General features: G+C 51.2%; 4 protein-coding genes across 4 annotated transcripts; 2 read left to right on the forward strand and 2 right to left on the reverse strand.

The window, feature by feature from the left end:
* Window positions 1–312: 312 nt before the first annotated feature.
* On the reverse strand, window positions 313–1,411 carry PMZ80_005765 (uncharacterized protein; the record flags this gene model as incomplete). Its single annotated transcript, XM_064874182.1, has 4 exons — window positions 313–803; window positions 999–1,067; window positions 1,142–1,228; window positions 1,291–1,411. The coding sequence occupies 4 exons, from the start codon at window positions 1,409–1,411 to the stop codon at window positions 313–315; spliced, it is 768 nt and encodes a 255-aa protein (XP_064729904.1).
* Window positions 1,412–3,009: 1,598 nt separating this feature from the next.
* CPH2 (Clr6 histone deacetylase associated PHD protein-2 Cph2) lies at window positions 3,010–5,796 on the reverse strand (the record flags this gene model as incomplete). The annotated part of the gene is made up of 1 exon (XM_064874183.1): window positions 3,010–5,796. The coding sequence occupies one exon, from the start codon at window positions 5,794–5,796 to the stop codon at window positions 3,010–3,012; it is 2,787 nt and encodes a 928-aa protein (XP_064729905.1).
* Window positions 5,797–8,803: 3,007 nt separating this feature from the next.
* PMZ80_005767 (uncharacterized protein) lies at window positions 8,804–10,246 on the forward strand (the record flags this gene model as incomplete). Its single annotated transcript, XM_064874184.1, has 2 exons — window positions 8,804–8,891; window positions 9,396–10,246. The coding sequence occupies 2 exons, from the start codon at window positions 8,804–8,806 to the stop codon at window positions 10,244–10,246; spliced, it is 939 nt and encodes a 312-aa protein (XP_064729906.1).
* Window positions 10,247–11,118: 872 nt separating this feature from the next.
* MNN9 (Golgi mannosyltransferase complex subunit) lies at window positions 11,119–12,315 on the forward strand (the record flags this gene model as incomplete). Its single annotated transcript, XM_064874185.1, has 2 exons — window positions 11,119–12,240; window positions 12,295–12,315. 2 exons carry the CDS (start codon window positions 11,119–11,121, stop codon window positions 12,313–12,315), a joined length of 1,143 nt encoding a protein of 380 aa, XP_064729907.1.
* Between the last annotated feature and the right edge of the window lie 123 nt (window positions 12,316–12,438).

A 12,438-nucleotide genomic window follows, 5' to 3' on the forward strand; every position in this document is an offset into this window, starting at 1 on the left:
TGATCATCGTATCCTCATTATCATCATTCCAGGCATATGTACGGATGAGTAACATATTCCAGCCTTGTTCCGAGTCGCCCATCGAATGCTAGAACAGCCGCACCACATAACCGCTAGCTTGATAAGAAACACCCTACGCCAACGCTTGAAAGCAGAAATTCGCTCTTTCCTGACATGTATACTCAACGATGCGCACCTCGGCGACACACATCCACATCTCATCGTATGCAAAACAACTTTGGCAGCCTTGGACTTCGCTAAGCAGACAGCTCTTTACACCTCTTCAGCATGTTTCGGTATGACTGGTGTTGCTTAGAACATTTCATCGAGCGGCTTCCTAGAGGCAGGGTCGGCCTCCTCTCCATCTTCACTTCCACCTACGGTAGTAGCGGGGGTCCCGGCATCCTGATCGTTCATATCAGTGTCGGTGCTGGTGGTGATGGAGGAGGTACGCGTCTCGGTATCGGCTTCGTCACGCGTAGTCATTTCGATGGCATCTTGCTCGCCAACCTCAACATGTCGCTCGGGAGTGATAGATCTAGCTACAGGCGCCTTCCTCAAGACGTATCGTCGTCCCTCCCCCTTCTTGCGCAAGTAGCTCGTCATCACGTTCGACCGGCTGAAGAATTTGATACAAGGTTGGTTGGCGGAGTATCGAACATGGTAGAAGGTCTTGGTGTCTAGGGAGCTCTGAGGAGGACTAGTTGTGTGGAATGATGCTGGTCGTGTGGGAGACAATGGCGTGTAAGTGGCAGCCGAGGAAGGGAAAGTTGAGGTCGATGCGATGGCATGTGCGGCTGTGGCTATAGAGAAGGACTTGTTAGCTCGACATGCGACATAAGTAAGGAAGACTACGTACCTAGCTACTCAGCTACAGCGTTGACAGTGACTTTGAACTCGGCCTTCGTATCATCACTAATGCTCGATGTTGCTATTTTAGATGTTGCGTCAGTCTAGTGTATAGAGAAGCGACATTAATAGGTGGGAAGATCGCTCACCTTGCTCCCCAACCTGATCGGTAGGAGCGCTCTCGCCGAGCTGGGCATGAACGGTACTGATAGTCGTGACTAAAAGGCGTGCTGCTTAGTATTGTTGTGGGCAACATAGTTTGCAACGTATGGATTCGTCGCATAGTACTCACCCTGCTGCTCATTGATGCTTGCATCGGCTATCTCATGCGGAGAATCAGCGAGGCTGACATTGTGACTATTGGCTCGGGCCTGCGCAGCTATTCGCGAAGATAAGTTAGTCGATCGCACCACTGACTATACGATCAAGGTTGCAACGTACCTTCATTCAGCCCTTGCCGTGCGATGTGCTTTTTGACGAACGCAGTGCTTCGCGCTTTGTTCTTGCGCCCTTCGATGTCGCTGGAACTCGGTCGCTTCTGATCTGACTCGAAGAGTGTCATGGTTGTTTGATAAGTTTGTGCTGATCAAATGATATGGAAGAGTAGGTAGTGATCTGGTAGAGTTGAGAGTCTGAATGTCGAAGACGAACTGGATGAAAGCGTGTGACGTGTCGTCGTCCTGGAAATAAGTATAGTGTGGCTTGGCAGGCAGAGTGAGAAGAGTAGATGCAAGTGAATGCTTTCACAGGGTGGAGCAACTCGAGTTGGTAGTGACCAAGGACGACGCTGAACATGACCACCTGGCGTCAGTTCCTCTCAGCTGCAACTGCATTGTAACCTGGCAAGTCCGCGTGCGACGTCAGAGTAGAGGCCGTGTTCTCTCATAGAAACCACCCTTCCCATCTTTAGCATATATGCATGCTAAATGTCTGGGTTTGCAACTCATGTCGTCGATATGGGGAGATCAAGCGTTATATACTCCAAGGAGAATGACGACGATGACGATGTGGTTGAAGGCGACTCCTGTACTATTAGTAGTAGACCACACAGACTGTAATAACATATATAGCTGTTGTGAGCCTCGTGGTCGACACTAGCCTCGACCAACTCTTCTATATATGTGGGCATGCTGCTCTGCCGTGCCTATTAGTTCTCCTGTCGGTACTAATGAATAATAACATACTTTAGCATAAGGGAGAGTAAGACTGATCTATGCAGTAAAAATAGTAAAACAGAATACATCTCTTTCAGAGCTGTTGAATATCACCTCCAAGGAGTCTCAGCGAACTTTTCCCTTCACGGTACTTGCACGAGCGAACTCGAACAAGTGGTGCTGGTGCCCTGTCAGCCTCGGATAAACCCACCAACCGCAGCAGCAACACTAGTGGTCGGCTGTTCAGCCAATCTCACTGTGCTACCGACGCAAGAAAGCAGGCGCGTGACATTTCAAACTCGAATCCCACTGCGCCATTTCCACAGAAAAGATGCGCGTATATTGTGGGGCAATTCTGGTGCATTGGGTATATGATGGTAGCCGTGGATAGTGAAAGCCCAAGTGACAAGTTCGGCAAAGCTGAGGTCAGGAACATGACGGATATCGGATTCGCGTCACGAAATGACAGACGCGCTGCTGCCTGTCTGCCTACCGTGCAACTGCAGCTTGGATCTCTCGCGTTTGCTTGAATTGCCATGGAATCGAAGGTAGCGACGACTTGGGAGAGATCGCATAAAGTCGGGCTGGTCAGTCAGTCAGTCAGGCAAAAGCACTAACATCCGTTGCCGTAATCCGCTGCCAGGCGGAGCAAGGGGACTTCACAACGCACTGCAAGAACGTGTTCGACCAGCGAAGGGTGTAAATGTAAACAAGGAGAGACCAACAAAAGCGAAGTCAAATTGAAGGTCGAAGGCAGTCGCGCTAAGCTTCGAACAAGGAAGCTCGGCCGAGCAACCAGGGCTTTCGTAACACTACTGGCTCAGTCGAACACGACGGCAGGGCCATTTGGAGAAGGGTTCGTACAGACTGTGGTACATGCTCATATATTCTATGTACTATGCATATAAGTCGTACTCAAGATAGACCCGACCTCGAGGCGGCTGCGCCCCGGTCCAAAAGGAAAACATGCTATCATGCATCATCACGCTCATAAAGCTCTGCCCAGCTAGACAGACACCGCCAGGGCATCAATATTCTGAACAAGGTGTCCATCACTCTTCTCGAATGCCGTTGTCGCATTCTTCAAAGCCAAGCCCCTCGTAGATTCAGTGTCCTCCTCTTCCATGCTGCCATACCCCGTATCATGACTTGCATTGCTCTGCCGTCTGGAGAACGGATTGAGCGATCGAATATGCCAGCAGCTAGACAACATGTCGATTGCAGGCGTCAGGTAGCTTTTCTGTCCATCGTCAAGGGAAATATTGCGTCGGATGGCCTCTGTTCTGAGGCAATGGCAGACTTCCTGCGCCAAACTGTCAAGCTGTGGCAGAGGATGCACGTTATCTTCGCAATCGGTCGAATAGCAGTCGCTGGCTCTCCTCGAAGCTCGCAAAAGCCGCGTAAGCACAAAGTAGAGTGGTGCTACTGAGAGCATAGTTGGTAGCATTGCCGAGCCGGAACAAGCGATACCGAGATCAGGCCACTTGATACGGCACAGGGTTTCTATTGCACCCGCCAAGTCTTGCTCTTGTTCGAGCTTGAGCATGACTTCGGCACACGATAAGCAAGTTGCAATCTCTGCTCTTGCCGAAGCTGGTGTAGAGGAGTCAATAAAGAATGGTACCTGCTCGTCAGCCAGATCCTGCGCTATCGCAGATGTAGGGACAACTGCGTCAGCTGCCTTGGAATAGAACGCGCGGCGTCTGCCAGGGCTCAGGACAGCGTGAACTGCAAGGGCTCGGCATTCAGCAGCAGATCCGGGTGGTGCGATTTCCAATGCGGCTTGTGTGTGTTCCCGTAGGAGATCAGTAGCGTCGGCACTTTGCAATGCCGTGGTCAGAGCCTCGTGCAGGGCTGTTGTAGACCGCCATGCTGCGATTGCATCCAAGGGTGAGCGGATGGCATAGTCTTCAGCGACAACATCCATGAGCGAATCTTCCGTATGTTCCGATGTTGGTCGATCGTACATCATGTTGAATGCCCGTTGTGTGACGCTAGTTGAGAAGACATCATCGCAATCCATCTGCAAAAGGTAATTCAGATAGCCTGGCAGGCGGTCCGGATCTCGTGCAGGAAGTGCTTCGTGCATTTGTCGAGCGCGGCGCCATTGCTTATCTGCAATGGAAGTCGCAATCCTTGACGCAATCCTTGAGCTCAAAGTTCCAGCAAGGCCAACGTTGTGCAGCACAACCTTCGTATGAATAGCCTTCATCATAAGTCGCAGCGGCGTGGCTGGTAGAGTGCCTGAGCCGAAGATTGTGAGCACACTCCTGCTTCGACAGATTTCGTGATCGCCACCAGCGAGCTGTGCATCGATGGCAATGTCCCAGGCTTTGATTCGTGCTATTTCATCTTCCGCGGTTTCACCACACATCCAGAGACAGGCGCTTGGGCCAAGCCAGTACCTGATCGAGTAGTTGACCCACTCTGAGGTAACAGCAAACCATTCTGGGAAGAAGCTGTGGTGTGGTAGACCTAAAGCCTGCATACTGGTGCTCCATGCTCTTCGACGGACCTCGATCGGCGATGCTGGACGAGCAGCCACGGGTGCTTCATGCACATCGCTCTCCGGCGTCTGCTTTGCTGCCGGTTTCGAGTTGAACATGTAGTAGAAGATAAGGAAAGCCAAGATGCTCAAAGCCATAAATCCCTTGACGAGCGGGAGCACTCCGCCCGCACGGCAATACTCTGCGAAGGTGGCCAGGTAGATTCGTGGTGATCTGAGAAATGTCCATCCATCTAGAATCTCGAGTGGGATGCCGAACAGAGCTTTCTTCTGAGAATCATCTCCCGTATCTGATTCGGAGAATCCTTCCATGATCATGAGCCCTGCTAGAGAACCAAGCATGATTCTTTGTGGCCATTTCCCACTCAGCCGTGAGCGTTCTGTCGATGTCTGGTACACATGGCCATAGTGCTCTTGTGGCTGTGCTTCGCGAAGTTGCCTGAAGCTGTCGGGTATGCCTATCAACCCTTTGACTTCAGTCTTCGGCTCCGCGGCGACTCTTTCATCTTGATTCGAGGACTCAGGCGACTGCTCAATGACGGTCTCACTTGTGAAGGCAGATGCACGAGCAGCATCATTCCCACCGTCAGCAAGCACTTTGTCGAGGACCTGCAGACGATCTTTCAGAGCACGATTCTCCTCTTCCAGCTTCTTCGTCCTGAACTCAAGGTGACGTATATATTCAACAGCTTTGGTCAGTATGGAGGCTTTGTTGAGCTTGTTAGAAGGAGTCAAGCCGTCGAGATCCTCCTCATCACTGCTGGCCGTGACATCCTTCTTCCCCTTGGCCTTCTTCAGTATCCGTAGTGCCGGAACGCTGTCCCGGAGTTCTGCTATCTTCACATTTAAATTGGCACGGTACCTCTTTTCAATGACGTTGTGAGGCCTCTTGCTTCCTGTAGGCCTACCAGCAACGGGCTTGTACTCTTGCTCGGGGTCATCGTTGGAAGATAACTTCCTCTTGAGCGTGTTCTGCTGGAGCATCGACGAAGAATCGCTGTGTAGCGTGTCACCACTCAGTCTGTACGGGTTCAGGAATGTGTCGGGTGAGCCGGAGCTGTTTGAGGGAGTTGGTAGATCATTTGTGTAGGGGGCGGTGTGGGGAGTTGTGGTACTGTTATGGTTGAAGGAGTCGCTGTTGGCAGTTGATATTGGCGATACTGGTAGACAAGACGCCCTGTTGTCTATTGTAGGTTGTACGAAGTGAGTGGTGGCTTCATCTGCTGTTCCATTCCAATCGAGCCATTTGTCGAACTCTTTGCCGACGATTTCTTGATCGAACTCCATGGTCTTTGTATGTTCAGTGCGACCGTAAATCATAAACACCTTCCCTCTGCTCGCGACCAGTCCATTATATCACTTCGGGCTTTGTCCCTTCACTCTCCGTGTTTTGCGAATACGAAGTTCAAGGTAACAAGTCATATTATCGAGGGAAGATGTGAGCCATGTACCTCCAGCGAATCAGGCATGGCGTCGCACCGGCTTCCAAATTCCCGGAGGTGGAAGGCACGACTGCGCCGCGATTGCGCTTGTTGATCGTCTCGCTCACCCTTCGCTTAGAGCTCTTGGGACCCTGAAAACATCACCTTGCAGCCGCAGCTCTTCTGTCTGCAAACCAAACAGCACGAAATCTGCAGGCATCTCCCACACTGAACGTTACGGAAAAACGAACTTCCAGCTTCGCCACAATTTAGCTCGAACCGACACTGCTTTGCCTGTACCTGCATACCAGATTCCTCAGCGTAGCAGACGAGCTTCGAATAGAGCTAGACGAGCTCGAGGCGATATGGTGATCAATCTGGGGAGCACGGTGGTTGCCTGAGTGGGAAGATTGAGGATAGTATACGAGAACACGAATACATTGGATGAGCGCTGTTGTTACCGCCGGAGACCTGTATCGGCTGCAGAATTACGAACACGACCGTTCCAGTTTGTGTGAATCTACGTGACATGGCTTTTTTGCTACCCTACCACGAAAGGAGCCCATGCTCCGAGGATGTCGCAAGGTATACCTCTGTCTCTGAGCGCAGAGGACATCTCACCTTGTCGCGATAGCATTGTTGCATGAAGAATGTCGGGTGGAGCCACATCACCAACCGCAACGACCCAGCTCATGCCAGACGTGAGTGCTGACTGCCTTCGTAGTTGGGGTTGACGTGGCTCACCTGGTTCCCCTCTGTGGTGCGATATGGGCAATTCATTGCCATCAGGAAATGCGCTCCAGCTTGTTGGTAAGCTGAGTGGATCTCTCTGTACAACAGCACCTTGTGACACCAACACGGGACAGCACTGTTGTGCGTGCCTAGGTCGATCTAAGTGAATATGCTATCTTCTTGAACTGCTTGATATCATGTCTCTCGACTCCAACCGTCACAAACTTCGACACGCGTCTGGTTACGTGGGTATTACGGTGTGAGCCGTGACACTTAGAAGAAGGCATATCAGCGGCTCTTGCAATTTCCACCCTAGCAGAGCCTTGATGAGGTCAGGACCAACATGCTCGTGTTCACACAATCCTCATGAAGAAAGAAGTCGGTATGAGAACATGCAAGTGCTGAGCAAGCACATTTCATTGCTGTTACAGGCACTCCATTCGAGTGGGCATAACAGCGCATCCGAGCTGACTTCTGCTTACTTGATAGAACCAGTTCGCGATGACTTGGGCATCATATTGCCCTGTCGGAGAAGGGTGACTCCCTCGCCTTCACCGCCATGCACTTGCCGTCGCTGTTGACATTGCAGGGCCTTGGACATGCACAGCCTTAGCTTCTACAGCGAGCGAGTGGATTCCTGCATGCTTCTTACCGCGCCGCTGCGTTGCGCTTGTGTTGGTTAGTGACTATATTGCTCTGCTCCCGCTATATGTGATGGAGCCCCAATCTGCCTGCTGAACCGTCCGTTGCTAAGACGTACTCGTTGGAACGGTTCAAACTTGCCCGATCTCGGCACGGCAGATCTGTGCCGATATCCAGAGGTGTTGCCTCGGCGTGCATACGAACATGCAGCCGACTGAGTACGTCTGTTTTTCGTCTGCCGTTTTCATTCACTACTACCAATGATACAGAGAGCAACCGCTGATCCCTCACAAGCCCCCGAGTTCTTGCATGGTGTTGCAGTCTCCTGCGGTGGTACATACACGTTAGTTTGAGGTGGATAGTGGAAGGTATGCAACGATGAATACTTTCACCTAAAACGTGAAAGCTTAGAAAGCAAATCCTGAACGCCGATATCTAGAGCAGGTGGCCTCTTGCAATGTCCAAATACTGCCAGACGCATTTCGTAGCAAGCCTTGGACAATCAATGCTAACATCGCTGGTCACAATACACGCGTCTAAGATATGTCGGCTGGTCATTCGAGTAAGATATAATGATCTTTGTTGCAAACTCGGTTGTGCTTCAACCAAAGAGCGCTGCCGCGCCGCGACTCTCCTGCACTAACGCCGAACTTGAGGATCGTTGTCTATACTACTCACCTATGCTGTACAGAGTCCGAGGGCAGCCGACAGAGGCATGGAGAATCAGAATATCGGCCCAACGACCAGTGTTGCGGTCAACGAGCGTGAATAAAGTTATGAGTTTCGATTTCCGAGTTGCAGAAGTATAATAAATCCAAAGTGTTGTCATGGCTTCACCCACACATGGTCAACCACGAAACCCCTGCGATCATGATGGGCACATGTTTCAATACGCCTTGTCATCGTCTATGAGCTCGCTGGCAAAATCTGACTGAGTCCTCTGAAATAATGGAAACTTGGACGAAACAAATCAGGTTCTAATGATAGCAAGAAATGTGGTGTGCTCATATTTACTCCCAGATCCATCGCACTTGCCAATTTCGTAGCTGCCTTACCAGTTAGACCATCGTCAAGAAGTGCTTAGTCTCATCTGTTCGATTCCACGACACTCCAACCTGATGTGGCGTATACGTGCTGATGCTACCTGTAAGCCACAAATCATTTGGTCTTCTTCAAGTTTGACCCTCCTCATATTGGATAAACAGAATTGTTTGGTAAGCAATTTTTAGGGAAGCCACATCGTCACATTAACGCATAAGATCTGAAGGAGCGGAGTTACCCTCTGGCACCAATCAAGAAATCAATACAGACCACAAATCACAATCCTCTCTGCAGTCACGAACCCCCCATCACTAACTCCTCTTTGCCTAGCCTCAAGGACTGAGTGCTTCAGGAACTTGCTTACACTAGGCTGAGAATGTGCCCGAACCACTGCGCTCGGCAAGCCACCCGCTAGTTTTCATGGGAGGTTTCCTCGGCCTTCGTGTGCTTCATCAACGATGTCATCGTCGGCATCCGGCTGTAAGGATAACGAGCACTTCCGCACACCTAAAGGCGGCCTTGCACAAGCAACAGACAGGAATAATGGTGAGTAGCATACCCTTTGCACATGAACATGCTTCACCACAAGGGAGATCCTGTTCGGAGATGCTTACCCGCTGGACCCTGATCTCTCTAGATTGGGTCCTGGGAGGCACCCTTTGTTTATCAAAGACGATCTCTGGCTTTGTGCAAAGACTGTCATTCGCGCAACCCTGGTTTCACGTGCAATTGCGGGAGCGACCGTCTCAGCATAAATGATTAAAGGAAGACTTGGCTATGCACGAGTCAGAATGGCGTGACGACGATCAATATCCGAGCAGCCACTGACACCAAATTTATGTGCAGATCTTGCTGTCCCGCCTAAGGCCTTGAGCAGACCATGTGGCTCCATCAAGTCCGACTTTGACGCTCCAGCGTGCTCGTCCTCACACGCCTCAACTTGTACCGTCCTAGCCGCTGCATATCCGGCTGCATGCACTTGTACATCAACTTCTCACCTCGCCCCGAATAATCTCACGACTGATTTTCACGCCTACTCAAAACCATCAGTATCCGCGACAACCACTACCTCCAAGCCCGAGCCTATCCTAATACCGCCCCCACGGCTGCAAGCGCGAGATATCAATCGTGTTCCAACACCTTTGTCAGGACGAGGAGATCGCAAAGGACATCTATTCCCCTTCAGTCGAAGTCCTTCTCCTGGGGAGTCTCTAGCACGATCGTTCGGAAAATCGAGGACGTTCTCAGCCGCATCTTCTGACAGTGAACAATTCTTCGGGCGGCTGGAGCGCGTGCGGTCGGCTTCCCCTTGTTCTTCTACATCGTCGACATCACGGCACGGAAGCCTGAACATGCCCGACAGAGCGGTCGCTGTGGGTCACTACCCTACGTCGCCATTAAGTCCGAAGCCTTCGGCGAGGAAGGGCCTGTCTCCTCAAAACTCGCAAAGAAGAGGCAATCATGGACGACAAGCATCCAGGAACATGCAACTCAACCTTGGACGCTTCCATCCGTCCAACTTCTCACAAGCGGACGCATCTTCGATGGCTGGGGGCCCGCAGATCACATATACACGAGCACCGCCGCCTGTACAGATGGAGTCGCCACGGCTGTTGAGGGAGAAGCACAGAGAGTTTCTCCAGCAAGCACAGCTTTCGTCCAAACTTGCAGCATCACCGCTTTCTGCCAAACCAGATGCTCCCCGACTCGATCCGCTCGGGAGTCCGAAGGGCGCGGTCACGCCATTAGCACTTGAAGAAGCAGGCGACTATTTCTCGACTGCAGGTGCCGGCAAAATCTCACCAGCCGGGAGCCCAGGTACACGTAGCCCTCGAGCGACCTCAGTGTCAAGTGACGATGACACGAAGCCAAGCAAGAGTCGCAAGATCGCTACATCATGATCGAAGTCACAACGGCCGAACAAAAACACAGTTTTACCACGAATTTCATTTGTATAGCATGAATCACCAGATCGCACAGCATGGAGCAGGAATCTCATAAATTGCATAACGCTCAGTCGACTCAGTCCTGACTGGCACTTGGAGTTTTCGGGCTGCTTTATTGGTTGGATTTTGTCATTCGCTTGATACCCATGGCATAGGATAAAAGCATAGCTACAGGCGCACCTATGGCAGGTCCATTCGCTAGGAGAAGAAGGGTTTTCTCATTTTGCTTTCAGCACTTATCGAGACAGACAGCTCTGCCTCGGACACATTCGTGTATCATATGCTAGGGATAGCATAACATTGCTTGATAGCTGGACTAGTCAGCTTATCACAAAAGTCATTACTCTGGTCATAATTAGCATGGCTAAATTGAATTGCTCCTTTTGTGGTCTTGAATCACTACTTCTCATGTCTTTCCACGAGTCACTTTCCCTGTGCACCATCCAATGTAGATGTTCCCGAAGATGTGGCAACATGGTAGCACTGCATGTATTGTGAATGCTATTTGTGGTGTTTCAACATCCCGCTGGAGCCCGCCTTCGCCGCGTCAGAAAGTTTCTAGAAGTCCGATACGCCGGAACCAGGCATGCGCATGTCAGGAGTACTACTAGTACTAGAGAATCTCTCGAGACACTTTCCACACCCACAGTAAATCGCAACTGCTGTCGCAACAACCCTCCAGACGCTGCTTCCTTCCCCGAACAAGTACAGAAGACCGCCGAACATGATTTGGCCGTAAGCGCATTCTCTGGCCATCCACGGGCCACATACCCATGACCAACTTGAAGTCACAACTGCCCTCCCATACCCATCCCAGTACCCCCGAAATGTCCTACTTCCGCCAAACACGCAGCAGCAGGCCTGCTCTAGCCTTAAGTGCCGTCACACTGATAGTCCTATTCTACTTCTTTCTCGGGCCCTCAGTCGACGTCTCCAGCACACTCGATCCCCTCCTCCGAGCACGAAAGTCAGCAGCGGCAGCCTCGAATCCTCTATCCCCTCCCACATCCGCCTTTCGCAAGTCAAAATCATCACTAAGCGACTCACAGCAACCGCTTGCACCGCCGCCGATAGTCCACTACCAGCTCAATAATCTTACGGCTTCGAGCCAGCCAATCAAGAACAATGAGAAGGTGCTCATTCTTACACCATTAGCACGCTTCTACGACGAGTACTGGGCCAATCTGTGTGCGCTGGACTATCCCCACGAACACATAAGTCTGGGCTTCATCACACCCAAAACACCACAAGGAAACGAGGCAACGAAGCGGTTGCAAGAGGCGGTAAATGCCTACCAGAAAGGACCGTTGTCCCAGCGTTTCGAGAGCGTCACATTTCTCCGTCAGGACTTCGAGCCCGCCCTAACCTCCCAAGACGAGAAGGAAAGACACAAAATGAGCAACCAGGCCGCGAGAAGAGCAAGTATGGCAAAAGCGAGGAACTCGTTACTCTTTACGACTATCGGTCCTACGACGAGCTGGGTGCTCTGGCTGGATGGCGATATCATCGAGACACCACCCACTCTGATCCAGGACCTAACAAGCTTCGACCAGAGCATTATCGTGCCAAACTGCTTCCAGCGGTACATTACCGACGATGGCAAAGACGGAATCAGGCCATACGACTACAACTCCTGGCGCGACAGTGATACAGCGCAGGAACTCGCAAGCAAGATGAGCAATGATGAGATATTACTCGAGGGATACGCTGAGATGCCGACCTACAGAACACTCATGGCTATGCTTGCGGAAACAGACGAGAACAGAGATAAGAGGAGGTTGATGCCGTTGGATGGTGTTGGTGGGACTGCGCTCTTGGTCAAGGCGGAGGTTCACCGGGATGGAGCCATGTTTCCGCCGTTCAGTTTTTATCATTTAGTTGAGACGGAGGGGTTCGCGAAGATGGCGAGACGGTTGGGGTATGAGAGTTGGGGGTTGCCCAATTACTTTGTGAGTCAATTGCTGAGTGGCAGATTCGCGAAAGATATACTAACGTGTGTGCAGGTGTATCACTACAACGAGTAAAACTTCGATCGTGTGCGAACATTTAGGGTCATGTGCGAGTATAAACCGGTTGGGAAGAGTCTGGTTAGTGGTCCCTGTTGTGGTATCTGGGAGTAATAGACGGTAAAAGCAGGGAATACTAGA

Source organism: Knufia obscura (assembly GCF_036327395.1).
Source record: "Knufia obscura strain CCFEE 5817 isolate CBS 148926 chromosome Unknown scaffold_6, whole genome shotgun sequence".
Taxonomy (NCBI): Eukaryota; Fungi; Ascomycota; class Eurotiomycetes; order Chaetothyriales; family Trichomeriaceae; genus Knufia; species Knufia obscura.